The 27,891-nt window shown below is 40.8% G+C and overlaps 3 protein-coding genes across 4 annotated transcripts; all 3 read right to left on the reverse strand.

The window, feature by feature from the left end:
- Positions 1-533: 533 nt before the first annotated feature.
- On the reverse strand, positions 534-3,218 carry cxxc5b (CXXC finger protein 5b). Its single transcript, XM_084352493.1, has 2 exons — positions 2,986-3,218; positions 534-2,155 (listed from the first exon to the last, which is right to left on the reverse strand). Exon 2 carries the CDS (start codon positions 1,941-1,943, stop codon positions 1,050-1,052), a length of 894 nt encoding a protein of 297 aa, XP_084208619.1. The 5' UTR covers positions 1,944-2,155; positions 2,986-3,218; the 3' UTR covers positions 534-1,049.
- A 1,528-nt stretch (positions 3,219-4,746) lies between these two features.
- On the reverse strand, positions 4,747-9,210 carry LOC311257451 (CDGSH iron-sulfur domain-containing protein 1). Its single transcript, XM_084353091.1, has 3 exons — positions 9,032-9,210; positions 7,547-7,749; positions 4,747-5,647 (listed from the first exon to the last, which is right to left on the reverse strand). Exons 1-3 carry the CDS (start codon positions 9,099-9,101, stop codon positions 5,558-5,560), a joined length of 363 nt encoding a protein of 120 aa, XP_084209217.1. The 5' UTR covers positions 9,102-9,210; the 3' UTR covers positions 4,747-5,557.
- A 984-nt stretch (positions 9,211-10,194) lies between these two features.
- ube2d2 (ubiquitin-conjugating enzyme E2D 2) lies at positions 10,195-24,496 on the reverse strand. 2 transcript variants are annotated; one of them, XM_084353939.1, is made up of 7 exons: positions 24,231-24,496; positions 22,353-22,416; positions 15,719-15,750; positions 15,276-15,353; positions 14,986-15,091; positions 14,470-14,563; positions 10,195-11,541 (listed from the first exon to the last, which is right to left on the reverse strand). In XM_084353939.1, exons 1-7 carry the CDS (start codon positions 24,252-24,254, stop codon positions 11,496-11,498), a joined length of 444 nt encoding a protein of 147 aa, XP_084210065.1. In that variant the 5' UTR covers positions 24,255-24,496; the 3' UTR covers positions 10,195-11,495. The 2 variants fall into 2 exon arrangements, with proteins under 2 accessions (XP_084210065.1, XP_084210066.1); XM_084353940.1 differs by lacking the exon at positions 24,231-24,496 and adding an exon at positions 23,950-24,025.
- Between the last annotated feature and the right edge of the window lie 3,395 nt (positions 24,497-27,891).

A 27,891-nucleotide genomic window follows, 5' to 3' on the forward strand; every position in this document is an offset into this window, starting at 1 on the left:
ATTATAGCGTGACACCTCGGGCCGGCCGTTGCCATGGTTACGTCTTCCCTGCGGTCCCCTGGAGTGTGGCGCCGAGGAAGAAGGTCTTATCACATCAGCCATCGTTACGGCAACAAGCAAAAACCCACCCTGTAGCCTCAGTCCAGCTGGCTGTGTATTTTGTTTATAACGTGTGTGAGTGTGTGTGTGTGTAGGATCTATACTTGTGAATAAAAAGGGAAATTGCGTCAGTTGGTGAAAAGAGCAGAGGGTGTTTGTGATTGTGTGTGCATGTCAGGTTAGGTGTGTACGAGTGCACGAGCTGGACTTGCCAAGGCAGCGTGTAGGTGTGTTTGTGTGTGTGTGTCTGTGGGGTTGCGATAAGGCTCTCAGCCACACCATTAGGTGACTCATAATCCACACAACCTCACACACACACGCGTGTACAACCAGAAACACGGGGGCTAATGGACACACACACCCAATTAAATGAGCGCTCGCACACACACACACACGCACACATATGTAGTATAAACCCAGCCTGTAGACAAGTGCACATGGCCAATTTCTTTTATTTCAAAAGGGCAAACAGAGCTATACAGTACAAGTTGCACATGAAATAATTTAGCCTAGGCTGAACTCATTCATTTCTTAGTGATGCAGTGACGTCAGAACAACAAAAACAAAACTCCCCATAAGAAACAAAACATTTGGCTCCTTTTTTATGTTGAAACACAATACATCCAAACTGGAAAGGGATGTAAAAAAAGACATAATGTTTTCCAGATATTTACAGTCTATTTACAGCATTTTTGTCGTCGTCTAAATATTGACACATTGGTATCCTTCTTTCTCTCCTCTCCAATTCACTGATTGTCAAAAGAAAGGATGGGAACGAGTGTGGACATTCTTAAACGGAGCTGCAGCTCCTCGCTTAACACAAGATCAGGTGATCTTTGAACCACAGTCCCGGCGAGTTAACATATGTCCTGTGTGTTTTCATTCAACTGCAGCTCCTCAACAATCATCCAACCAGGATCCTCTGACAAATGCTGCCAACAAATACATTACTATCCATCCAAGGCGCCGTTGCTTCTCTCCTGTGCCAGACCCAAAGTAAAGTCGGAGCCCCTTAGATCAAACCCAGACACTCTGCTCTCAAACCCAGGACCTCCTGGCTTCCTCTTCAGCTCCTCGCACTTCCTGTATTTACAGATCTGGTGTCCTCTCTTGCGATTGCGGCAGCTGCTGCACTGTTCGCAGTTCGTCTGACGCCGACAAGGTACGCACTCCCCGCACCTCTTCCTCTTCCTTCGCCCTCCACCGCCCCCGCCCAGAGAGCCAGGAGAGTAGCCCTCGGCCACCAGCCCCTCGATGCCCTCGGCGCCCATGGCCGCACTTCTCCAGTGGCCTCCCCCCATCTGGAAGCCTGCCAGGGGGAACAGAGCGGGGCTGAAGGGGAACCAGGCACCTAGGAAGGGTTGGAAGTCAGTGCCACATCCAGAGGAGTCCTCTTCCTCCTCCTCAGGCCCGGATCCACCTCCCTCCGCATCTCCCTTCCCCCCCTTCGCCTCCGCAGCCTCCCTTTTAGCCGGCTGGCTGCTCTGTGCACCCAGGCTGGCCTGCTCTGTGGTGGCGGGGGTCAGAGCCAGCAGCCCGGCGCGCATCAGCAGCTCTGCAGCGTGGGCCAGGTGGAGCCCGCTGGGTGACTCCCACATGTCGGGCCAGGAAGGGGCCCGGCGAGGCTTAGTGTGCGCAGGCTGAGCGGCCCGCTGCTGGGCCGGGGAGGGCTGGATCAGGCCTTTGACGTCCACGGCCGGGGAAGGGGTGGAGATGTAATGGGAGAGGCTGTAGGGGTGGTTGGAGCGCTTAAGGCTGGGCCTCAGTGGCTCATTGGGGATTTTAGCGCTGCTGTGGGCCTGATCTGGGGAGGAAGGGCCAGCGATGTCTACGGCGGTGGACATAGCAGTGGCTGTGTGTGGGAGTCTGTCCTTGTGTATGTGTGTGTGTGTGTGTGTGTGTGTGTGTGTGTGTGTGTGGGAGGAGAGGTGAGGGAGAAGGGGATTGAAGCCTATGCGGGGTTGACAACCGTCCTGCTGTTACTTCAGCCAAAATGGCAAGCCTTGGCCTGTGTCCCTATTCCCATTCTCTGCAGCAGCCTCAGAGTCCTGGAGAGCTAGAAATGAATAGGGGATGAAGAGAGGAAGGTTAAGAATAGAAATGTTAGAGACGAATACAGAAAGAGAGTAAACATGAGACTGGAAGATATTTCTCATCCATAGTCTCTGAACAGTGTCAGAGAAACAGAGTGTGGAGAATCTGTGTGTAAAGACAAATATATGATAAATGTATACGATGTAGAAATAAGACTGCTTGAAAAGACATCAACAGACCCATGTATCTGGCTGACTACATGGCTTGCCAGTGATTTCCGCATACAGGAGGCAGTATCCCTTTAAGAATTTCACGGTATATCAATGCAATCAATAACAGAGCGACAACAATATGCAAAGATATGCGCATATGCGCAGGTCAAATGTGGAGCGCGCTTTTCAAATACATTTTGACGACTGCTGTTATGTGTGCCAGCCAAAGCTTAAGCTCTACAGAGAAAGACTATATAGAGGACGGTAAAAAAAACAGGCTGTCTTTTGTCTGGTATCGACGACGAGGAGCGAGGTGCGCAACGATGCGGTTGCTGTGGATAAAAAAAGACCAGGCTATATTCCGTGTCCACATTTGTAGAAAACTACTCCAGTGATTAAACACGGGACATATATGTTGGTACAGGACGAGTGTGTAAACCTTTCGATGGGTCGATCGGGAAACCCGATCGATCATTTCACCGTAATTAAGGTTACCTAAGAAGACGGTGCTCGACCGACGCCACGGCGAGCTGACCACAGTCCGAGTGGTCGCTGCGACACGGCGCAGCGCGCAGGAAAAGGCGACAGAAACAAAACCGCGAAAATCAACAGGAAGTATGAGTAAAACGTCTGCCCTTACCTTCTAAATACGGTCCAAACTCTCCTGTCAAAAATATGATGAAGTCATGAACTAATGGCGTGGTGATTGTAGTGTATATGGACGGCGGAGCTGCCGATTCCTCCTCCACCTCTCCGTCCCGGAGGGTCTGCAAACACTCTGCACGGAATTTGGGGGCGTCGCTCAAAATGCGAAGTGGACTCTGACTGCAGCCGAGACCGCGGACAGAGCGACCCCATAATATCCACAGGAAGAGAGCCGCACACGGACAGCTGTCAGTGTGGGGTGACAAAATACACCCTGCATTAAAATCCATCCGTCCCATTCATCCAGTACAGTCTGTGAGTCTGTTCACAACATCAGGGGGAAACAGGGAAATCATCATCAAGAATGTTTATATAAATATATATATATATATATATATATATATATATTTATATATTTATATATCTACATATGTCTGTGTGTGACAACACCTATTCATATTGGGTATATATTAAATACTTATGTATTTGTGTGTTATTAGGACGAGGATGTCATGAATTGCTTATACTACAGTCAGGTATGATAGAAGTATAATTACACCTCTGTAATTTATAATTAACTTAATTAAAATCACGTGTGAAAAGTTGCTGTACTTAGAATACAGCAGGACATGTGTGATGATGAGTTTATACATTCAGACAATGTAAATATTTGCTTTATTTGTTGGTTAATCTGAAACAACACACGTTCATAAACACCAATATGATGAAAATGTGCCAAAAGGCTTATTTACATCCGGGCAGGTGATGTTATAAAATACTTAAATACATGTTTGTATGATAACAAACATAAAAACAACTGTTACAGAGGGTACCTGAAAGAGAAACGTGTCATTAGTCTTCATTAGGCTAACAGTTTTATCCACACCTGTGTCAGAGACGTCACACCTACAGCGTCTTTGACACGTAATGACAGTCAAAGTCAATATGCGGCTTGTTACTGACATGTTTAGGACGCCTACACTTCAAAACACACATTTAAAGCAACAAATTAATTATGGCATAAATCATTTTGGAAAATCACCACGTCACCACACATACTCGCTCATATGAAACTAAGTCCAGCCAATTAGCTGTCAGAGTACGTTAGCTTGTTTCGCATGATTAGCCTACATGCTAACGTTGTTGTCGTGCTGAAGCACGTCCAACGTAAACATGTGCTCACAGCAGAGATGTCGGCCGTGTGTGAGCTCACTGCTGAGCTGTCTGTTAAAGGTGACTCCTCACAGGGACGGCGGAGTCCACTCCACCTCTTGTGAGAGTCCTCCGTTGCATCTGGCACGCAGCCAGATACCTCGTGCGTGTGTATGTGTGTGTGCGTGCGTTTGTGCGTGTGTCACTATGGGAGCAGGGGCCCACCGTACTCGCGTACACTGTCTGGCCAGGACTATCCGTGTAAACACAGCGTCTTCTAGTGGTCACCGCTAATACTGCCACATCTTAAAATGGCCACTGCTGCTGGTGGACACTGCAGCACGGCAGCCCCCCGCACCTGCACCCACCCACACACACACACACACACACACACACACACAGGTCCCACTGCAGTCACCACACAGCGCTGTTTACTCATTACCTCTGTCCAGTGTTAATCCATAAACACACATCTCTGCCTGGCTGCTGACAGAGGTGAGTACATTTGATCCTGTGGTTAAGAACACAAACAGATGTAGAGTTTGGCCCCTGGCTCCCGCAGCAAGAAAAGGCCTCCCATAAATCAACACGCCGAGCCGACGAGTCAGATCACTCAACAAGTTTTATTCACAATATACAGAACAATGAATCATCAAGTCGGACACACTCGCAGCCAGTAGAAAATAATCTAGCAAAAAAGCAAAATATATCCTTCATAAGCAGATTTTAACACTTTACAGATTAAATACAAGTTTTTCATCAGAAAGCAGACTGGAACTGGTTACAAACAGCAGATAGTGTTTCAACTCTTCTCGAGAATGAAGATTATTTCCTTAAGTCAAACATCTATGTCCTCTGAATAAGACGCTCTTTGTGCAAAAAAAAAAATCATCACGCGTAACATTCATATGGGTTGTGTGTGTCGATGGCTGTAGATTTATTATAAGGCTTTTGTTGAATTTAAAAGGAAATACTGGGCTGACTGAGGCAAAGAGCTGCCGCTTCATTGCGACTAGCACCTCCACACCTCGAGGACTCAACAAGGACAGGTGGCACCAGACAAGAAGGTACAATCGCTTCATAATGAAATACTTCTATCACCAAACTCTTTGATTTAAGTAGGTCAGAATGCTGTCAGAAGACCTCCATGTCTGACTGTGCTGATTGTCAAAGTCCCTTCCTTATCTGTCCTCAAATGACCTTTGATTTAAAGTCACAGTGTGGAATGTATAAAATCTAAGTTCATCCATGTTTTTTAACACTTTCTGAATTCTGTTCTTGGGCACTGAAGAATATCTACTGTCTGGTTTAATTGTGTCATGTACCGTACTGCAATGATGATGATATAAGATTAGATGAACTGGGGCCGGGCGCATGACAAGTCGAGGGAGGGCCGAGCTCCCGGATCAGTAGGCTTAAGCATCCCTCTTTTTGACAATGAGCGGTCCAACGTTGTCCCCGGTCTCCTCGTTGTGCTTGGCGTGGGCCCCGTCGCAGTAAGGGAACTGGAAGGAGAAAACAGAGTGTTAGAGGTAAACGGGAGTCGCTCTTATCATGTGTACGCCCTTTGTACTTAAGATATGACTGAATACTGTCAGCCAATCCTGATTCATTTCCCCGTAGTCACCAGGAAACTGTGACACAGAAACAAAGGTAGGCAAGATCATTCTGATCAGGTTCTGTTAGCTCTGCCCTCAGGCTTTAGTCTTTATGTTCATGACAGAGATGGGTGGATGATACCGAGGCTTGTCTCACTCCTGTGAAGCGCTCTCCGTTTCATTGTGCTGGGGCTTGTGTGGATTGAAAAATATCATGTGACAGATGACGTCCGAAGTCTGTAATATCACTGACGCTTTGGAAGCACTTCATTCAGTTAGTCTGACAGTGTTGGAGGTTTTTACTGCTACACTATGTGGTGGGCACATCAGTGGGATGAGGACAGAGGAGAATAATGAAATAATAAATAAATAAAGAAATGTGATGACGTACATTAGAGAGACATAAGTCTGAGAACATTTCTACTTGAATAAATATCCATTTCTGGTCACATCACATTGCTTCTCATTAGATGTCACATGAATATCAACCATCAAGTTTTAAAGCATGACAGCTGGGAATGAACAACATCAAAAAAGGTAAATTAAAAGGTGCACTGTGTAGTTTTAGAGGAGAAATTTTAATAAGGACAGAAAGATCTTCATTGATTGATTTTTTTCTGCCTAAAGAATCGCAATAAAAAAAACTCTTCATGACTGAATAAACTGAATTAACAAACTGACCTTTAAATGACAATTTCATACTGTTTAACTTTGTTTATATTTGGCGGACCCTGCCACCTTTCTAGTTTCAAACAGTGTACAGGGACCTTACTTCCTCTGAGAACAGCTTGTTTATCAGTTATGGAAAAAAGGAATATTCCTGAGTTTGTATTGTTACCTCATTTATATTGTAAATATTAAATCATGAGTTTGAATTTCTTCCACAAAACTACATAGTGCCCTTTTAATGTTATGTGTCAGCAACAATATTTTATATTTAGGATTTTTGGAAAGTGCAGTTATTTTCTACATATTGCACAATAATACCTATATTTAATGCAGCACTTCTGTCAAAAATATACAGATTTAATACTACTGCACACGATAATACAAAACTATGGATAGGGGACTGCGATAAATTTTACAAGCCACAAGATGTCACTATGTTTGCTGCGCTTTAAGCCACAGAGCTTCACATCTTTTTCGGCACAAATGCAAAGAAAGCCCCGTCAGGCATCAACTGTCCAGCACTACATCACATTAACATGAAATATACAAATAGGTCTTGTCACGTCTCCTAATCCCCTGTGCTTATAAATGATCAAAACTTTGCAAATGTAATGTAAAACTGATTTTCATTGTCTTTTATTCTTTGTCAATAAGGTCAACTGTGCATCATGTTGACTCAAAGGTGCTCTCTCTCTCTCTCTCTCTCTCTAGAGGACTTTAGGTACAGCTATTTCAGTAAGAGGTCCCTCATTTAAAACATGAACCCTTTCACAGAATGATAGCTGCCCACTCAGTTAAATACAGATTCTTACAAAAGCCAGAGGGCAGTGTCAACAAGTGTTTAATTTACACCTGCACAGTGCTTCATTCAGCACTAATGACAGCCTGCTGCTCAGTGTGTCCTCTGATATGATTAGAGAGCTCTACGGGTTAAAAGGGGGTTTAAAGCTTAAGAATCACATTTGCAGTTAGAGGAAAAACAACTGACTGGGATGTGACTAGAAGTGCAACATGTGTGAAAGTCTGGCCACACAAACAGCAGCAGGAGCTTTAACTGTGGAGATGTGAGAGTAAGTTGATTAGCTAGCTTAGCGTGTCAAGTTACTCAAACACTACGTTATGAAGCAGCTGCCTGACCTTCTTGGACTTCCAGCAGCGGCAGTACACAGCCTTGGTGCCAATGTCCTCCATGTCAAAGCTGTGGACCACTTTGGGACTGTCTTTACTGATGGATGTGTTCACCTGGCCCTTTTTACAGCCCCGTCTGCTCAGGTATTGGCCGACCAGGAAACCTCCAGCTGCTGCAACCACCGCGACCGGCACCGCTAACACTAAATGCTCTGGAGAGAGAGAAACAGAAAAGTCATTAAACAAATTAACACAGCTGTTTATTTAATGCATGGTTAACAAATTGGCCAGTCGGTAGCCAGGGTTTTCTTGGATACTACAGACTGTGTGTGGACAAATATTAGAAACACCACCCAGTTCGATGCAGCTCAGTCCAATGTCAACATCAACTACGCCCTCCAAAATAACCAGATTACTCAACAGCTCTCTGACAGTGTCAATAATAACTGAACATTATAGAGAGCATGAGGATCAATTGTACGCTTGTTTTACTAGACATTACATAGAACATGTGTTTATGGTAGCCAACTGCCCATTTAAGGATGATGGCCAAGGCCTATGTTAAACTACTGTTTTCTGTATGTTTCTGTTGGTCAAAGCTCTGCTCTCGTTGGAAGTCAAATGAGCACGTCTTCAGTCTTTAGACAAGTCTATCACTAAAAAAGAAATATGCAAAGCCGCAAATCATTACATGGCATCATAGCAATCCAATCGTTCAAGTGCTTGGAGGTTTTTGATGCCTCACACTTTAGTCTTGTTCAGGGACAGATTTGACACCCAGGACCCAAAATAGATTTCTCTTAAAACAGCCTCCCTATGTTGCATCATCAGAGGATCTTTAGAGGCAGGTTTACCAATAAACAGGGCCTGTCTGCTGGACACAGAGAATTCAGAAAACGTGAGTTATGTGGCTTTGCATTTTGAGCTGTGAAACTGAACATTTCTGCAGGGCAGTGATGAGGATTATCCAGGTCCACTGAGCATCACATGGTGTAGAGGCGTAAGACAAGAGGAACAGGGGCCCTGCTGTCAGCGTGGATCAGCAGGTTCACTGATTAGCGGCAACGCTACAGCTCGGAGCCATGATACATACAGATACTCCAACTATGAGTGGTAGTAGCGCCTCCAACTATGGCCTCACCTTCCGAGCCAAAACTATCTGAGCTACCGTCTAAAGTTGGAAACACAGGTGGCTGTCTGACTGGCCACTTAAGTTATCTAGCTACATGGCTGTTAGCCAGCTATGGATATGTTGTTGACATCGCAGTGAATAAGTAACTACCTTTAAACACGAAATTACCATTTTAAGGCCCATACAGTCAATTTTACACTAGTAGTCTTCATATAACCGAGCTGAACCCAACAGACACCTCTGCGGTTGCTTGTTGTTTCGCCTGGGTAGCGGCAGGTCGCAGACATGTTAAGTTTACACTGAGCGGCAACACTCGGGTAACGCTAATGCTAGCACGCTATTAGCTAGCTTTAATACTTTACCTTTAGATAACTTGAATCCCGAGCTGCCTAATGCGGACATAGGAGGCATTGGTAAACTTGGAGCTGTCATGTTTTCCCTGGACTGTATGTAGTTTACGGTCAGCGTCCAAGAGCAAGGTCAACCGGGGAGCCTTGTCTGAACTCTGTAAAGCTCTGAAGGGCCGTGCTTGGGCGACTACGTCACCGTGCAGCAGCCAATGAGGTCTGAGGAGGGAGAGCGATATTCTACTAGAGCAAGAGCACAAACCCCCGAGCACTTCCGGCTTCGCTCAGTGATGTTCGAAGACTGAACTGCAGCGATAATCTGCAATTTGATCCCTAAATTTACCTTCCCTAGATATACATGATAGAAAGCGTAAATGTTCATCCTTACCACCAACAGCTTAACACGATCTAAATATCTTATGTGTTATAGCTGTTATATACTTTGTGATCTTGTCAATTATTAGTTAATGACTCTCATTACATATTGCACGCCGGAGGAGAATCATCTTGATGGTTGCAGCCATCTTTGGTGAGTCCCATTTCCTTTTCAAGAAGCTTCTTCTCGCGCGATGATGGATCAAAATAAGCTCTTTCTGGGTTTATTTCGATAAACACATATCAAAAGAAAAATCTCAGTGTTGATCTTTAAAAACTGAACGTTTATGCAGACACGGAATGTATTTATTCCCTCAATTTACTTTACATAAAAGCACCACCAGAGGGCGACAAAACGACCCACTACCATGAACAATAGAAACAATCCCTGAAATTTCTAGTGCAGTGTCTGAAGGTAAGGCTTCTAGGAATGCTATTTTTAGTTATTGTATTTTATTATTATATAAATGCATAATTTTAAACCCATATATTTGAAGTTTATTTCCCCTTTTACATGAGAAACCACAATCAGCAACAGAAAACATGAGGAGCTATATTACACTATGTCAAAACCCTTAAGGCTTCAAGGTATTTTTACTCATTAGTCAAATATAACCCATTACGCACAAAATAATTTAACGGTAGCGACTTGACTATCAAATAACAGTGATACCATCTGGTAATTGCAGGTATTACTCCTCCTGTCAAACTCGTGTAAAACTAGGTCATGAATGTGACCCGGCTTCACACGTCCCTTTCCTACCTCTGTTATGTCCTCCAAAGGGCCTGAGAATGAGTCAACACAGGAGTCATGGGTTTTTATTACACAGTTTAATCAACACACAAAGCTCAACGAGCCTCTCAGGTAATTCAATATACAGAGGTTTTGTGCAAGAAGAGTGGGTTCTCCTCGCACCCAGAGCCCAAGCCAGTCCCATAGCCATTTAAGATGTTAGCCTCTAATTTAACAATAGCAAAAAAACAAAAAAAGAAAACAAAAAAGAAAAGAAAAGAATGCAACCTAAAGAGTTATGGGGAGGGGAGGGGGATAAAAACACAGGTTAAACTAAGAAAAATAAATTGCTTAAATACCTGGTCCAGAACCTCCACTTTGTGAATAAAGAAAAGTTGGTGATAGTGGTGGGGGTGACATGGGGTTACATTTGTGCGTGCATGTGTGTCTATGTGTGTGTACAAAGGGGGCAACTTCGGTTAGGTGGGGGTGGGATGAGGGCGGGGTCAGGAGCAGGTGGTGCGGGGATAAATTCAAGTCCTTTCATAGAATCCAACAGAAGACCAAAATAGGCCATGTGCATTATTTTTTTTTCTCATTTTACATAGCCTGCATTGATTTCTTTTACATATTTTATTGTATAAAATACAGAGTGCCCTTCGACTCGCGTGCGAAAACTGCTTTCTTGAATTGTCACCTCTACAGATGGGAATTATAAGGACAACAAAACAAGAAAGGGTGCAGAGTGTAAAAATCCCTCCATCTTATTGTCTCCCACCCCCCTAAAAAAAATAAAAATAAAATCAGGGAAATAAAGAAAAAAGGGTCCCCTCAAAGTTTTACTGATGTTCAAAGGAATGCTTTTAGTGATTGACGTCTGGGGAAGGTGGGTGAGGATGCAGGCGTGTGTAGGAAAAAGGGGGAGTAGGGAGCGGGGGCGTTCAACCTGCATGGTGTAAAAATGTAATGGAATACAGAGGTGAGAAGACAGGGTCAGAGGTCACAAGGGAGGGAGGAGGTGAAAGAGGAGCAGGGAAAGATGGGTGTTACCATTGCAAGTTGACAATATGTACACTGGAGGGTGGGCAGGTGAGCTGAGAGGTGGGAGGGGAGGAGAGAGGAGGGCAGAGGAGGGGGAAGGAAGAGAGAGAGAGATAGAGAGAGAACGTAGGAGGTGGGGCAGAGGGAGTTTTTACAGGTACTCTGGTGAAGGGGAGGCGTGGCTCAAAGAAAGCACTCCAATGGAAACCAACAAGATCTTGTTTTAAACTTTTCATTTGTTTGAATGGTTTTTTGTTTGTTTTCTCTTTACGTCTGAAGCTCCCCTAACCTTATGTCGTAGAGGTGGTTGGCCATGATTCTACCCCAACACTACATTGCATACTTTTGTGTCCATTCCCGAGCTATTTTGTTGTACCTGTGAAGAAGCAGAGAGACAGAGAGGGAGGGTTGTTAGTTGTTTCGCACTGTAAAGACCAACATGCTATTATTTTGTGACATCCTTCACAAAAAATCTGTAGGAAGCTGCAGCACTGTCATATCCAGTAGTTCACATTGGCACTTCATAACTTTTCTGCCATACTTGCAGCAGCAGACACCAGCTGACTGGCCCTCTACAGGGGTACATGCCACTCTGCCATCTTGCACTGAGATTCAGCAGATTTGGTTTTATTTCCTTTTCCCACTACAGCAAACTGCTACGAGTCAATGCTGCTGGCCTATCAGCAACAGCACAAATTGTGCTGTTGAAGCACAGATACAGCCCAACCAGTCACTCACTCATCCTCTATGTACTCATTTTGTTTATTAAGTATATTGGTGTGGCATGTTGTGCCAGGAGATACCAATAAATGGGACAAAAAGGAACGAAAGCTAAGAGCGGTTTGAATTTCCTTATTTCTGGTTATCGTGTCATGTGAGCGGAGAGGTACACATGCAGCAGAAAATAATCATTCATCGAGTGTGATTGATAAGCAGCAGCATAATGAACACCGTCAAAATAGTTACGTTTTAAGGATCAAATTGTACACATAAATAAAACAAGACAAACCATGTTTACACTCTTTTCCAGTAACCATGTTTTGATAATCAATGAGCAGCTAGATGGAGTTTTTGTCCATCGGTTGGGCTTTTCATATTGCACTTAGCCCCGGGCTAAAAGCATCCTTAAAACCTTCTTAGCCCCAGGCTAAGAAAGCTTCACACTGGCTCAATCCAAAGTGGGCTAACCCCGACTTTAGCCTAGGGCTTGCTGGCCCTGCTCCCATGCGAAGTTTGTCCTGAGTTTTTGGGGTTATCCCCATAAAACTGACAAAACACAGGGCTAAAATGTGCTACTGTGAAACAACGATAAAGTAAAAAATGGACTACTAGCCACACATTATGAGATTCGTGTTCCAATGGACATTTAACCCAGGGCTACAGAAGTGCAGTGCAAATTGTAATTTGAAAGAAAAGGCTTTAGTACATTTGACATTTTTATTCTTGTTCAGACTGCAGCCCAAATCTAGTCCAGTCTCCTACAAATTATGATTATATATGACAAATTTGCAACATCAAATACATTTAAATGGAAAAGTGATGCAGAACAATTTATGTTTTCTATTAACACGATCAGGAATTGTTATTGATTAATGCACAGGGCAGGTCGCAAAAATGATGATACTGAAATAAGTAAAATGTTCTCTGACAATTAATTTTCTTTCTGCCAGTATAGGCAATCTTGCAATACACTATCCACTCCTAGTGCCCACAGCATAACTCAACTTCTTTATGGTTATGTTTAGGCACTGGCAGCACTTTGTTGAGGTTAGGAAAATATATTGGCCAGTTGTATTACAGATAAAGTCAACAGTGACTTAAGACACAAGGTTTTTTGCAATTAAACATTTAACCAAAATCACCATCTTTCCCTCACCTGAACCAAAGTGCCCTTCCAAATACAGCTTCACTCTCTCAAAGAAACTGTATCTCTAAACATAATCCAGGCAGCCATTACTTGTCACCACATTATAATAATGAAAACAATTTAGTAGGCCAATATACTACATTTTGGAGGAGACACAGTTGAGTACAGAGTGACGCAATTGCATCAGACCGGCAGAATCCATGCCGCTACTAGCAGATGGTGTGGATTATAACAGAACAACAGTCTGTGGACAGACTAAAATAAATGGTCCGCTGTTATTTGGGGGGAGACTTCCGTGTTGGAAAGCCACGTCACCAGAGTACGTAATTACTGTCCCCTATGTTGTTACCGCAGCAACAAATGCAGATAGGTTGGTGATGTCTGGACACAGAAATCTGATCACTTAGAAATAACAGTGGGAACAGTCTGTTTGAAGATCTGATTTGAGGAACAAATCTAATGCCTTAGTCACACTACACAACTTTCAAAGTTGTCAAAATCACTGTACTGTTCACACTACACAGCATCCTGTCTTGTAGTCGATGTGGTTTGTACACTACAAGGCCGATCAGCGACAGGCGGTCACACATTACAAGATCAGACACATGAGACGTGACACGGGAATGACCCGGTCCAAGCAGCCCAAGCTGTTTGTGCACTGACTTGCTGCGAAAAAACAAGGAAGAAAAAGACAAGAATATGGGTGAGAGGATGGACTAGGATACGTGGGCAGCAAGGATTAGTTTTGTGACGTGACACTGGCTGATCGTATTGTGGTTGAGCAAGGGGACACGGTTACATATACTGGAAAGCTTGTTTTTAATGTACTCTGATAGAAATGATAGGCTACTGTTATGACCGTTCAATACACATAGATGGAGAAGGAGGGGAAAGGTGCGTCTGCTCTCATTGGCTGTAGCTCATTTCGAGCTGCCAATCCTGTCTACGACTCAGCCAGATATTTCGGCTGCTAGATATCCAGCAGGCATTGGTGATTTGGGGCTGAACGATACCAAAAAAATTATTCTAATCATGATGACTTGACATTTGTTTGTTTTCTTATGGAGAACAAGACTTGTAGATCAGAGCATCTCTGCAGTTCTTCATTAAAGTACTTTCATGTCTCATTTTACCTTTATCAAAATATTGTATCTTCTTGCAATTAGAATATTGCACTTTGCAATATTACAAATAATTGTGCAGCCCTATCAATGATCTCCAAAAACCGCCTGTGACTGGAAAATCAGTGCTAAAATCCTTTAGTCTGAGCTTGGCTTTAATTGCCTGCAGTCTGAACAAAGCCTTTATCAGTTTGGGTTGTAGATCATCTAAAAAATAAAGGCTGGTGACCCAAAGCATCATTTTGACAAGAGGCATGAAGCACAGAAACAAATCAGAATACACCCAGAAGCTACCCTGAAGAAACTAATAACTTACTTTTCCCTGTCCGTCTTGTAGATGCGGGCGATCTCGGGTACTAAGGGGTCATCCGGGTTTGGGTCGCACAGCAGAGAGCAGATGGACAGGAGGACTGGAATGGACCAGGGCATGGTTTTAACCAATCAGTATTCACAAATAAAAAAACATTTTCATTTCCCTCTGATGGCAGTTTGAGTATTTGTCACAGCCACAGACGTGTTGATCATGTAATTGGGATTTTAAATAGAAACTGTTATGCATGAGGGACAGATTTACAAGCATGTCCGGAAACAACCCAGCACTGGATAAAAAGGGTGAAGGCTGACATTTACAGAGACAGATACTCCAGTTTAGCACAAGGACCCCTGCATGACAAACATTGTTATGTGTAATATGTGGGAAGCATTTTCATTTAAAAAGGAAACCAACATGTTTCCACTGTTCCTTATTCTTTAACATCCTGTTTATAAAGGCAGAAGCATCTGCCATTTATCTGCAACCATATGTGCAGTTAAACGTCTGGAGACTGCCTACCTTTGGAGATGGTGAGAGCTGGAGACCACTGTGATCGCAGAATGTCAAGACAAATGCTGCCGTTGCTGTTGATATTTGGGTGGTAGATTCTTGTGGTAAATGCAACCTGAAAACAGAGAGACCAAAGAAATGTTGGGGGAGGGGTGAGTAAAGGGGACAGGTGAGAGGAACAACAGGAAACTGAATCATATGAAGCTGTGGTATGTTTTAGCAGGCAAAAGGCACACACTCAGGGCTCACTGTCACTTTGTTTATGTACACTGCTTCTATGTGTATAATGTCTTTCTTACCTTTGGCGGTTTGAAGGGGTAGTCTGTGGGGAAGTGTATGGTCAAGAAGAAAACCCCGCTCTGGTAAGGACTGTCATTCTAATGGGGGGACAGAAACCCATTCATGTCTTTAGCACGTGCAAGGAAGACAAATGAACGTACACAAAATGGAATAAAGAAATTAAATATGAGGGCTGCTGTCAACTGAAAACGCTGGCTTACAAAAAGTTAACCTTCTCTCTGACTACATTGATTTAGAAAGCAGTAAGTTCAGTTTACTATTGCTATCAGAACCTGTATTGGTCAAGTTGTCTGAAGAACATAATTCAAAGTCGAGAGTTCAGGTCTTGAGAGTAAATGATGACAAGACCAATCGATCATTGTATGTGTGAGTGTTACTATCCAGAAATAAAAATAAATAAATGCAGCATTACAACTCAGGCTGTGGCCGAGTAAATACTTACAGGTCCCATTATTGTGGCTTGCCAGTGAAACACTGAAACAAAAAAACAGAGAAATTGATTATGAAACATTAAGAACACAATGTGCAGCTGAGAAGTGTTAGATTAAATAATGACACATGAAGTGTGCATGTTTATGTGCACAGTTGAAGAACAGGCTCTTACATAAAGTGCAACTCAGGACTGATATTCTTGGAAACTGTACTGCTTGAGAGGGCATCACTTCCATGATATGAGGTGTAATTATATATATATAAAAACAATTGTGACAACAAAACAAACAATCAAACATGTATTTGGCAGCATTTCAACTTTGCAAGTTAAACTAATGCGAGCATCCTGTTGAGGTCTGAGGACAGACGTCACATGAAGAAGAAAGTAAAACACAGCAATTATGTGGCATAAGAAACACTTCCTTTTTATAGTAGAGTGGTTCATTTGATGTTGGATGACAGGAAGCGTCATGCAAAGAGCAACGTCGCTCTTTGATTTTTCCCACAGTGCTGTTTAAGTGTAGAGACTCACAAATATGTTGATTGTAACACAATTGAAATACATATCACAAATGAATCAAGAGTTCATTTTTTTCCCCCAAGAGATCATTTTAAAAAGACTGCATTCTAAATTGTCCAATTTCTGACACTACTTCCTCTTATCAATGTGGGCTGCAATGATCTGATCACTGCTCTACAGAATGCGTGTTTGCCTTGACGTCATGCAAAAATATTTTTATGGCATAGAGAAGAAACTGTTGAAACATGCCTGTGCATTTTCTCAACTCGATTTCAAGGAAGGCGGCTCATAGGACTCACGTGGTTAAACATTTGTTGGTGATGATTTGGGACACAGAAAAGCTGTGTTTGAGACAACTTACAAGCAAGTGCTGCATCCCCTCAAGCTACTGCCCTCAGGTAAAATGTACTCTTCTAAGTGCGTGATCTAATGCGAACTCAAGAGTCCATTTTTACAGGAATAGAAATAACTAAATTAAATATATATTCCTGACATTAATATTCACAGGTTTCATCTTTTCTGAACATGTCAGACTCAGATAATAAGAAGCAGCTGTGTTGACTTACTGTCAGTTTTGACAAATGTTGCTTCTTCTTGCACATGATAAAATGGTTGTTCTTTTTGGAAAGATTTTGGGATGCCATTAAATAATTTTTTTACTCATTGAAAAATGCACCAACTAGAATAACTGCCTCACGATTGTATACCTCCACCAACTAGTCACGTTGCAGTTTACATTCATATTTGTGCAGACCCATGCATGTAGTTAAGACTTTCAATGAATTTAATAAAAAGATACAAGGTTTTGTTTGTTTGTTTGCCCTGATGGAAGTTAACACCATGTTGACGGGAATCATACATGTTGTGATTCCAGTAAATAATTTCCAGCACACTGCCTTTATTTAAACAATGTATTACGATGGAGGAGTACAGAGGACTGATGGAGAGTTTTGTCACAATGAGCTTGTGGTGTACAGTACTAATGTAGGTCTGTTAGTATGTTAAGTACACTGAGAGAAACAAAAAATAAAGTCGATTAAAGCCAATAAAGCAGATTCTGATAAAACAAAAGAAGCTATAGCAGTGACAGTAGATGATGCTTCGAATATGGATGTTGCTGCACAGAAGCTACAAATGAGACGGATGCTTCACATGCTTCTTAAACCCAGCAGCATAGACTAATCAAGTGTGAAATATCATCTCAATCTCACCTTCTGTTTCTAACCTACGCCGTTGAATAATGGCCAGAAAAGCATTTTGCGCAACATAATGATGTCACAGTAAAGTTGACCTCTTTTTACTTTTTAAATGTCATCGTGTCATCATTTCATGTTTGTGTGAAATTTTGCCCTAATTAGAGTATGAAGTCTTGACCTTCGACCACCAAATTAAAATCATTTCATCCTTGAGTCCAAGTGGACTTTTGTGCCAAAGTACAGAACAAATTCCCTCGAGGCGTTTCTGAACGCTCGGAATCATATGGAAGGACAGTCGGACAACCCGAAAACATAGTTACTGCGGCCAAGGCTGTTGCCAGGTCAGAGGCATAAAAACATCCTTAATGAATGTGCAAAGATTTGTGAATAAACTTTTTTTTTTAAGGTTTTCTAAATATTCTTATTCAAACTGCGTAATGCACAGATAACTGCAGGGATTCTTTTGTTGGGCTCAACATGAGATGCCCAGATGATCCATGAATATGTATATGGTCCTACCTGCATATGCCATAAACCTCAAATATGAGACAATGGTGTGGGTGTTTGTCCCCTGTGGAGCCCAGGCGTTTCAGTAGTGATACGCATCAGCTCACCCTTGTACAGACAGCTGCAGCGTTACTGTTCCTCATTTACTTTTTGTTAACCTTTTAAGACTACCACTAGAGTATGTCATATAATTTATCCATAAAGCTTATCTTCAAATTAATCTGTGTTTCATTTGACATTAGTTTTTTCTTCCCCATTTGAATCACTGTCACAATAAAGGCGCCTTTTATGTGGAGTTAAGAATTTTTACCAACATATTAGCAAAACAGACCGAGATGAAACTTTAAATGGCTTGAAATTGACTTAAATACACAGTATATGGCAGAACAACTGCAGACTGTGATGATTAAGGGAACTGTTTGGATTCTGGCAATGTGTAATAATTATACCTACATCAGGCGAGCAGGAACACATCTGCGCTACCTTCACTGCTGTTATTGTAATAGCAGCAAGATACCTTTCTTTCTTGTGTATGATGACAGTCACGGACACGCATCTGTCAATATACACAGACTCGTGGTTGTTTGTGGCTCACCGGAGCAGAACAACTGTTGTAATTATATATATATATATATATTTTATTTATTTATTAATTGATATATATTAATTGAAAACAACAAATCTACTTGAATGATTAAAAGACAAATTATAAGAACTAGTTACAAATCTCTCCTTGTCTGTACATTGCAGCATATAATTAGAATTCATAACAATTTCAGGATTTTCAAGTCCTACAGTGTACAAGGGATTGACACACAACTAATAACGCTGACACTGTGTCCTCCTTATATACAGTAAAAGAGATGGGAGGTAATGTGAAGTAAGGATGAAGGATATTAAAACAACAAGATTTACAAATGTGCTATTTATTATTGGGCTATTACAATGACTTTCATTTGATTGAACAGGTAACGTAATCTACACTTCCAAACTGTGGTGTGTGTTAACACTATGGAAAAATATGATCCAAACCTGTTGTTGCTTGAACATTTTGAAACAATAACACAAAGTTACATAACACACACTTTGCATGACCTACATTACAACGGAACATATGTATATTGATCTGGTTTAGCTTGTGCAATGCCAGTGTAGTAAATAACCTTTATCAAATGACAAGATTGGTGTAAACAAGTTCCTACTGCATGTAAATGTTGTGTTTACAGCAAGCTAGCTGATGAAAATATGTCAAGTGCCATCCTGCAGTAACACTGACACTCCTTTGAGAAACATCTGTCTAACAGTAATTTGATCCATAAATCAACCTATAAGTGTCCACTATTTATGCCAAGCAGGAAACTCTAATACCTTTATGGCAAGTATTTTATTGAATATCAGGTGGAATTATACATCAATGCAATTTCTTCTTGATAATATACAACTCTTACTAGGGTTGGGCGATTACTACAATGAAACATGGTGATGGACGACGACATTGTCGTTTATGATTTTGAGGCAGCGTGTCCCCTCATTGTTGTCGTAAGGCAGCAGTTGTGTATTAGCTCACCACTGAAGCGGCTGCTTTTTCCCACCGTTGCTCTGACATGAACCTCCAACTGTCTAACCCTGCAGAGGAAACTATGCCCTGTTACCACCGACATACATCCCTGTGCCAGGTTTAAAAGTGTCCTCGTGTCCACACCATATGTCCATAACTTAGCTTTGATCAGCCTCAGACTGTATGCATAAAACAACGTTGGTCGACTAGCCAAGGAAGATAAGCTAAGAAAACTGTGTATAAAAACAGCGTGACTGAGAGAAACAGCGACCCGCAGGAAAAGAAGCACTGCTGCCACAAATTTAACCAGGTGGCTTGGGTTCACCTAAATGAGCTGGTTTCGTAAGAAAAAAATGATAAACGGGACATGGAGACATAATGTTGGTGCACTGAGCAGCAACAAACTTCTTTTCATTTCCTCTCCCCACATATCACAAACAACAACAATTCTTGCCCTATGGCAACTCTGAGGGGACACTTCATTCTCTCTGGTGGGGAGCCGTTTAAATCACTGCCATCATCCATCGGCCCAACCCGAACTCTTACACTTAAAATGGTAAAAAAAACTAACAAAAAACACTTCCACACGGACCATCAAAAGAGTGTAACATTTTGGTAATTTAGTAAACATATCAGTTAACCTGACTGGTAAAAATCCAAATGTTTTTTTTTTTTTGGATAACTTGACGAAAGGTTTTGAGTGACCTGTCCACTTTAACTTGTTCACAACCATTTCTACCATTTAAGACACACTCAAAAAACTTGGTTCACATTACAATGGCAATGAACTATTAACTTAACAAGCTATTGTGAAATGAGTGAACAACAAGGACATTGAAGCAGAGACAGGTGGCTGGGATGTTGAAGAGAGAGATCTGAACTGCTGGTGATATAATCTCAGATTAATAATATTTTTTCTGTATTTGAACTAGGGCTGTCACAATATCAGATTTCCATCAGACAATTATCGTGGCCAAAATAATTCACATTGCCACTATCATCATGACATCTACCCACCTGCTCCTCCTTCTTTTTCCGTATTATGGCTGGTAGCAACCAGCATTAAGGTGCATTCCCGCCTCTTACTCTGACAATGTGCAAGTGGAACGAAACTGAGATGATTTAAGAGGTGCTGGATTGTTCATAAAATACCATGATATGTGAATTATTAACACAATATCAATATTGGACTTTAAAATATTACTATCATCCTCAATATCTGTCTATCATGACACACTTCATTTAAACTATACAGTGTAACTATGTTCAAGGTGACTTTTTATGATAATGCCTTCAGGATAATCCTTAGAAATTACAATGACAAATCTGGAAACCAACCAGTCAGTATTAAACTGTACCCGTTTTATATTAGTATTAAAAAGGAAATTAGGATGCAATGAGTACATTTATTTATTTATTCAGTAACTCATTTGGTCATTAAGTTGTCGAAAAAATTGGGGAAAAATGCTCATCACAATTTCGCAGAGCCCATAGTGACGCCTTCAATAGGGATGTTCCTAATGACTAATTTCCTCGATGTTTAAATGGATGTTTCAGATTAGAAGAAAAAAGGCAAAACAAAGCACAGTTATATCTGTAGGATTAAACATTGTCCAAAAATGTTTACGTATATTACATCTCAGAAGCAACGATTAACCAGCATTAATAATTTTAGTAATGGATGCTCTTTTAAAAGAAAAAGGAATATTCAAAGAGGAAGACATGACATTTCAAATGATTTTTAAATGCAAGATAAATGTGTAAATTAATGAAATGATGCTCATAATGTGTTTAAATTACTAGTATTTTTGGTGCAGATTAGTGAGGGTAGCAACGTTTAATCATCTAATCGCACACATCCCTAATCTGAAAGTTGCTTTATTTTTCAACCAACGGTTTAAAACCCAAAGACTCTTATTTTAATCTCGCAAATGACAAAGAAAAGAAGCAAATCCTCACACTGAAGAAGTTGAAACTGATGATATTGGTGATTATCAATATAGTTGGAAATTAATTTTCTTTGGACTGACCTGGATTGACCTTTGCAGTTCTAATTTTAAAATAAATATTTCCTTCCAAGGAAACACCTACAGTATGTATGAAACACATACACACTTACATTCTTAGGAAAGCTTAGAAAAGCTCTTGAATCCCTTCAGACTTTTATTTTTGGATAAGTTTTTATGTGACAAAGAATCTGAAAGAGAAAATAAATTTAAAAAATGACATTCTCTGCTTACCCCTACATTTCAAAACAATAACATACTGCAACATACTAACCAGACGAGAATTCCCCTTAAACGTGCATTGAAAGCAAAAGTGAAATTGACGTGAAGCAATAGAGAAGGGAATATTATGGTTTTATAGTGAAAGAGGCAGTCCAAGCGTTTCCTGAAACTGCTTGCTCAAAAAACAGAAGTACTTCCTTCATTTACTAAAATGCACTGAGCTCCACGGATCAAATGCCAGCACCTTCACTGATGCTTGTGATTTCCTTTCCGGGTTACAAGACTTAGGCTTGAAAACACTGAATATATGTCAGATGCAGTCGGCTGTAATAGAAATATTGAGGACAATTTTCCTCATGCAAACTAAACACAATAATCAGAACATGTAACCTGAGAGAGCATATCTGGAGGAAAGTCATATCTAGCTTACAGTTGAAAGGCTAAATAAACAGTGTGTGATAAATTAGAATGAGTATTTTGACCAACAGATAGCAATTTCTGCTGGTTAAGTTCTTAAACGATGTGGACAAAATAAGGGAAGGGTAAACAAAGAATTTCTTTTGGAGTACTGTTCAGTTTTGAGCCCCTGTCACACACAGCTACTAGGACAGTGTTGCTTTAGATGATGAACCTACTGTCATCTCCTACTGGTCCTGCAGAACACTGGGCTGGTGGGTCCCGTGCCAAGTCATTCAACTCCTGAAACAAACAAACAACAAATCAGTTGATCAGGTCCTGTAGCATGGTGCAGTTTTTCCAATTATTTCCACACAATAACCTATGTAACAGAAAAAAATGGAAATGAGAACACCAAACATCACAATAAACATACACCTGGAAAAAGATCAATAATAGTCTGATACTAATACAGACTAATAATCTGATGGTCTTCTTAAAAACATTTTTTACCTCTTAACAAGGCCGGTATAAGACCTTTTCATAGTTGACTAAATCACTGTTTGTAAATAGATGCAATGGCGGGTGGCACTGCAATTGCAATAACTCAAAAAGCAAATCCTACTGACACAACAACACTATAGTCAGTGACACCCTGAGCTTTGATTACTGGAGTGGCCGCTATTACGTAATGGCATTTCTCCAGGTACAACAGGTAGTACATGTGACAGCCAAACTGAGATCACGTCAACACGACGGCAAAGGTTTTACTATAACCAAGACAGGACAGTAATCTGGATGTAAGCTAGCTGTGTGTACCAGCTACCATTGCACCGTTACGATGCAAACGTTAGCTTAGCGTAAATACTAGGTGCTCCGGTTCGACTACAGCACAGGATGTCAAGTGACATAAACATTATGCTGACTGTTCAGCCACATTTTGACACGACCAAACGTTACTCGAGGGATTATTACCAACAAGACAAAGCACAACATTCATCTAAATCCTTCCAACAAACGGCATAATAACGATGTGCTGCTCGCCTGCTGACAGCAACATGGCATCAAAGGCGAAACAACGCGTGGGGCCTGTTTTTACCACAGCGACTCAATGCTAACATTATCGCTAGCATTTCCCTATTTATTGCTCGTTAGTCGAGTACAAACATGTACAATGTCAAATACAAATAATAACACGTCTATTATATCACGACTACTTAAATTACATACAGGTTGTGCATTATGAAGACAATACAACCTTATGAAAAATTAACGGGATACACATATACGCTATCTTAGGTCACATCCATCCTTAAGTTAGGTCTGGGCTGTAACAATTGAATTAAATGCATACATATTCGTAAATTCACAAAGTTAACTACACAGAATAGTGAGAAATGGCAAGTCGTTTGATAAAATAAGCGCGAGTGTGCTCTTAAAATAAGCTAACGTTGCCGCTAGCTCGACAACTTATCTGTCAAATCAAGCTTAGCTTGGGTAACTGCAATAAATAATGTTAGCTACCTTCACTATCGTACATAGGACCTACAGGGGAGATATGTGAAAGCACAAAACACTTAGAAAAACAAACTACAGTTTCTTCACTGTAAAGATATAGCGGTACTGTAGTAAGCTAGCTTGATCAGAAGAACCCTTTAATGTTAACGGTATCCGAGTTAGCCAACCACCGGGACAGATAATGTTAGCCTGAATTAGCTAACACACGGCTAATATCATTAACTAGTAGCCGGCATAGCTAACATTCCTTTATATCCAGAATCACAAATAGAAACTAAAATACATTAAAAATGTCGATGGTGGGCATATTTGACATACCGTAACCACGAACATCTAACCCCTAAAGGATACTTGTAAGTCTAACGGTTCAGTTGGCCCATTTGAAGCAGCACTGCTGAGCTCAGGCGGCGCATTGCTGCTCTCACTGTCGTCACTCGCTATTCACTGACCGTTAGCTGTTGGTTAAAACCAAGCCTGATATATTTAGTCAATAAACGTTCCCAGATTAATAAACTCAACAACAAACGTTAGATGGGCAAAATTTGAGCTAAATCCCAGGCGAAACTGCGAAATCCTGGCCTCGCCGTTCACTTCCTTACCTTGTGAATTCTTTTCAGAGCCATTGTTGTGCTAGCGGTTCTGTCAGGGAAAACGTGCAATTAAAATGGCGATTGATGTCACTGTCCGTTAGAAATACTAGGATTTAGTTAACATAGAACACCGTTACTGTACACTCAATTTACTGATCGCTACCAGGATAAACCACCAATAAAATTTCGAGGCGTTACTGAAATATAGAAGGGGTAGAACCGCGGTCCTTCCTCCTACTGCGGCGGCTACCAAATCACTGCGGCCTGTGTTCAGCCAGCAGCAACAACGACAACACTTCCGATTTCAACTCTTCACAACAAAAGCCTGATCGCTGTTAATCTAAAGAACGAAATCATTTATTTTACCCTAAACGTCAGAAATGGTACGCAAAAACGATTCTGCTCAGCTGCACTTTATCCTAACTCTATAAGTTAAACTACAGATGTTTTTGAAAAATACAAATAACAATGCAGACAATCAAAAAAAGAAAAGAAAAAACCTCACTGTACAATTCATCTTTCCTCTTCTTTGTATAACCAAGAAAGGCTACCTTAAAACGATGATCTTACCAAGTATTATGTAGGTTTGGTTAATGACATGTCAGATTTCCTGAAAAATGCCATCCCTATATTTTGTCAACCTGAAGTCACATGTTCAAAATGCTGGACCGTAAGTCCAAACACACATATTAATTTTGCAATGATGAACATACAACTAAAACTGCATCCGGTAAGCAGGACCAGAGAGCACTTGCTTGAAAAAATACCTAAGCAATTTCTCAATTATCTAAATAGTTTCTAATTATTTTTTAACGACTCAGTCAACTCCACGTTTCACTCTACACATCACAACATTTTTTTATTGCCTTTTATCACACCAATAAATTATGTATAATTCATTTACATGTATGTTGCCTGCGAAAATGACTACCACTACATCAGTAACATAAGCGTCTCCCTTTTATTCTGAAGGCGAAACCCCAGTACCGGAAGTCTTATTGTTGGAACGCATCTGTCACTGCGCTGCCGTTAAAAAGCCTTCCTCCGACATGCGCACGTAAAGGGCACAGTGCACGCTGGCGACGTAGTACTGCAACTGGCATCATTGTGGCTCCGAGCATGCGGCCGCGCGGCTGTGTTCACATGGTCTGTACGGAGCCAAAATGTCTACCCAGCACGTATTTTGCATGAGGTGAACTACCGTGAACCTGTGCTAAACCGGCTTATTACCGCAGTTACAGACTCACTGACATGATTTTACGCACAGTGAAATGGTTACGGTTACGAATGTTTCAGTCCGTTGGCGATATTTATCGACATTATGAAAAATTCAGGGAGGTAGATGAACTACAGTCGGCGTTTGGTCGGCGCGGAGTGATATGACTACAAAGGCTGGTTTGAGATCGTGGGCACAGCATAGGGCACATAAGAAGGTATCCATATGTTAGCTAGACCTACTTAACTGCTGTTTGTATGTATTTGTATGTTAGTATTTGTTTTTCAGTGGGTGTTAGGATCGTGTAGCATAAAATGCCCTTTTTTCTTTCGATTTGCAGGTGTTAAATCGAGCTATAGAGCAGCTACCTGACTATTTCAGGTAAAGGTGTGTATGTTAAAAGGTGTAACTGAAAAATGATATTTCAACGTCCAACCTCCTCCTCTGATAACATCAGCAAAAGTCACAAGCAACAACACAAAGTGTGAAGCAACTATCTTTATGAATTACAGTTAAGACAACAAGTCGCTGCAATACACAATAAGTAAGCTACAGTATTTATTTTGCAAAGCTCCTGAACATAACATTTTCTACACAGGAATACACTGATACTGACAGAATACACCAAAGCTTATGACAAGTCTGAATCAGAAAAACACCAGTGTTAATTTCCATGACACCATTTGTCAAATAAACTTGAGATATAAGTAAATAAAGCCAACAAGCACAGTAATGTGCATAGAAAGCAGGAAATCTATTACATATATCTTGTGAATTTATTTAGGAATATATTTAAATGTATATATTTAGGAATATATTTAAATGTATATGAAGTCATTTATATTCCCAAAGACAATTTCTCTGTGTTTTCAGCAAAAGATTGAGCCACTTATAGCAAAAAGTAGTAAATCATCCTGAGCTGAGCACTGTTCGCCAATTAAATATAGATCCAATACAGAAGTTTCAGAATTATTAAATAATGGATCTGTCCTTTCTGTTCTTATATTCAGCCCTTGGATTGTTATGTCACAAAACCATTAAAGATAATGTCCAAAAGGAAAATAATTAATCTGTCCTCAGATTTTCACGTTTTCCTTTCTAGCCTTCATCTTGACTCGATTTTACATTTGCACTCAGGGATGAAACACATGATTAGTGGCATTTGGAGTGGAAGCAATAATATGAGTATCAGCCTAGTAGTAGCATATTGTAGCCAAATTCAAAGATCTAAGATTTCAAACTAGATGTTTTCACAGCATTCGTTTGACTCATGGGAATTAACAAACATACTGTACATGCAGTTTTCCATTTTCCATCATTTATCTTTGAAGCATTTAAACCACATGAGGTAACCCCTTCCCTCAAAAGCATTAACGTATACAAAAATAAAAGCATTAAAAAGAACATTACATTTACATATAAGGTGACTTCACCATATCTAAGAAAAAAATGTAAATGATGTCCAGATTCCACTGAGAAACACTAAATTTACCTCTCAAAGAATCAGAATCAGAAGTGGCTTTATTGGTCAAGTACGTGTACACATACAAGGAATTTGACTCCGGTTTTACAATGCTCACAGTGCATCTACACAGAAATAGACATACAGCTGAGAACATGGACAACAAAACTAAACAAATAAGGTAAAGAATGGGGAATGGTGCAGGAGAGTACTGTACAGTAACATGTGCAAAGAAAGTAGGTGTGTATACAGTATATTTAAAAACACCACAAGTTAAGACAATAAAGAGTATACACAAAGTGTGCTATCTTTTCCAATCTCTTTTGTTCTCAAAGTAAGATCCAGACCGAAAATGTAAAATCAAAACACCTTAGGTTCAGATGCATACAGTACAGGAGGTTCCTCATAATTGTTCACACATTTGAACAGTTAAATAGTTGACAGTGACACATGGCAGTTCCTTTAGGCCCCTGTTTTTACTCTAATGTTGTCCCTAAATGAGATTGGGCAGTTGAATATGGAAAACATATCTTTAAAGACAATTACTAAATTTTGAGAAAGTTCATGAAGGTTTTTAAATTGTAGCAACTCTGTGGTTCAGAGTTACAATGTTATTTTCTGTTAAAAAAGCTTTTTGTTACTGATCGTCTTGATGGGAAACACACGATGGCTCTGTTCCATACATGGCCATGGTATACCTTAACGGTTATCATCATTAACGGTTATCATCATTAACGGTTATCATCATCGTTATATCAACGGTACATTTTCTTATCTACGGTATTAATTCTACTCTTAATTTTGCAAACTACTAACTTAATGTTGTTTTTAAAAGCGTTTTTCAAGTTTATATCAAGTTGCATGTCTGTCATGACATAACATTTTATGTTAATTGGTTTGTTTTAATCAAAAACCCCTCTGGAGACTGTCCCCGCAGCCCAGTTGGATGTGCATGGGCCACCTGTACAGAGGCTGTGTCCACGCTGCAGGGG

Source organism: Pagrus pagrus, assembly GCF_965226575.1.
Source record: "Pagrus pagrus genome assembly, chromosome: 5".
Taxonomy (NCBI): domain Eukaryota; kingdom Metazoa; phylum Chordata; class Actinopteri; order Spariformes; family Sparidae; genus Pagrus; species Pagrus pagrus.

Coding starts and splice junctions, on each gene's coding strand:
- cxxc5b (XM_084352493.1), bottom strand. CDS start 1,943: ATGTCCACCGCCGTAGACATCGCTGGCCCTTCCTCCCCAGATCAGGCC.
- LOC311257451 (XM_084353091.1), bottom strand. CDS start 9,101: ATGACAGCTCCAAGTTTACCAATGCCTCCTATGTCCGCATTAGGCAGC. Junction 7,750..9,031: donor GGGATTCAAGTTATCTAAAG/GTAAAGTATTAA, acceptor CTCTCTCTCCAG/AGCATTTAGTGTTAGCGGTG. Junction 5,648..7,546: donor GCTGCTGGAAGTCCAAGAAG/GTCAGGCAGCTG, acceptor TTCTCCTTCCAG/TTCCCTTACTGCGACGGGGC.
- ube2d2 (XM_084353939.1), bottom strand. CDS start 24,254: ATGGCTCTGAAAAGAATTCACAAG. Junction 15,092..15,275: donor ACCCCTTCAAACCGCCAAAG/GTAAGAAAGACA, acceptor CTCTGTTTTCAG/GTTGCATTTACCACAAGAAT. Junction 11,542..14,469: donor TACAAGACGGACAGGGAAAA/GTAAGTTATTAG, acceptor GCTTCTTCACAG/GTACAACAAAATAGCTCGGG.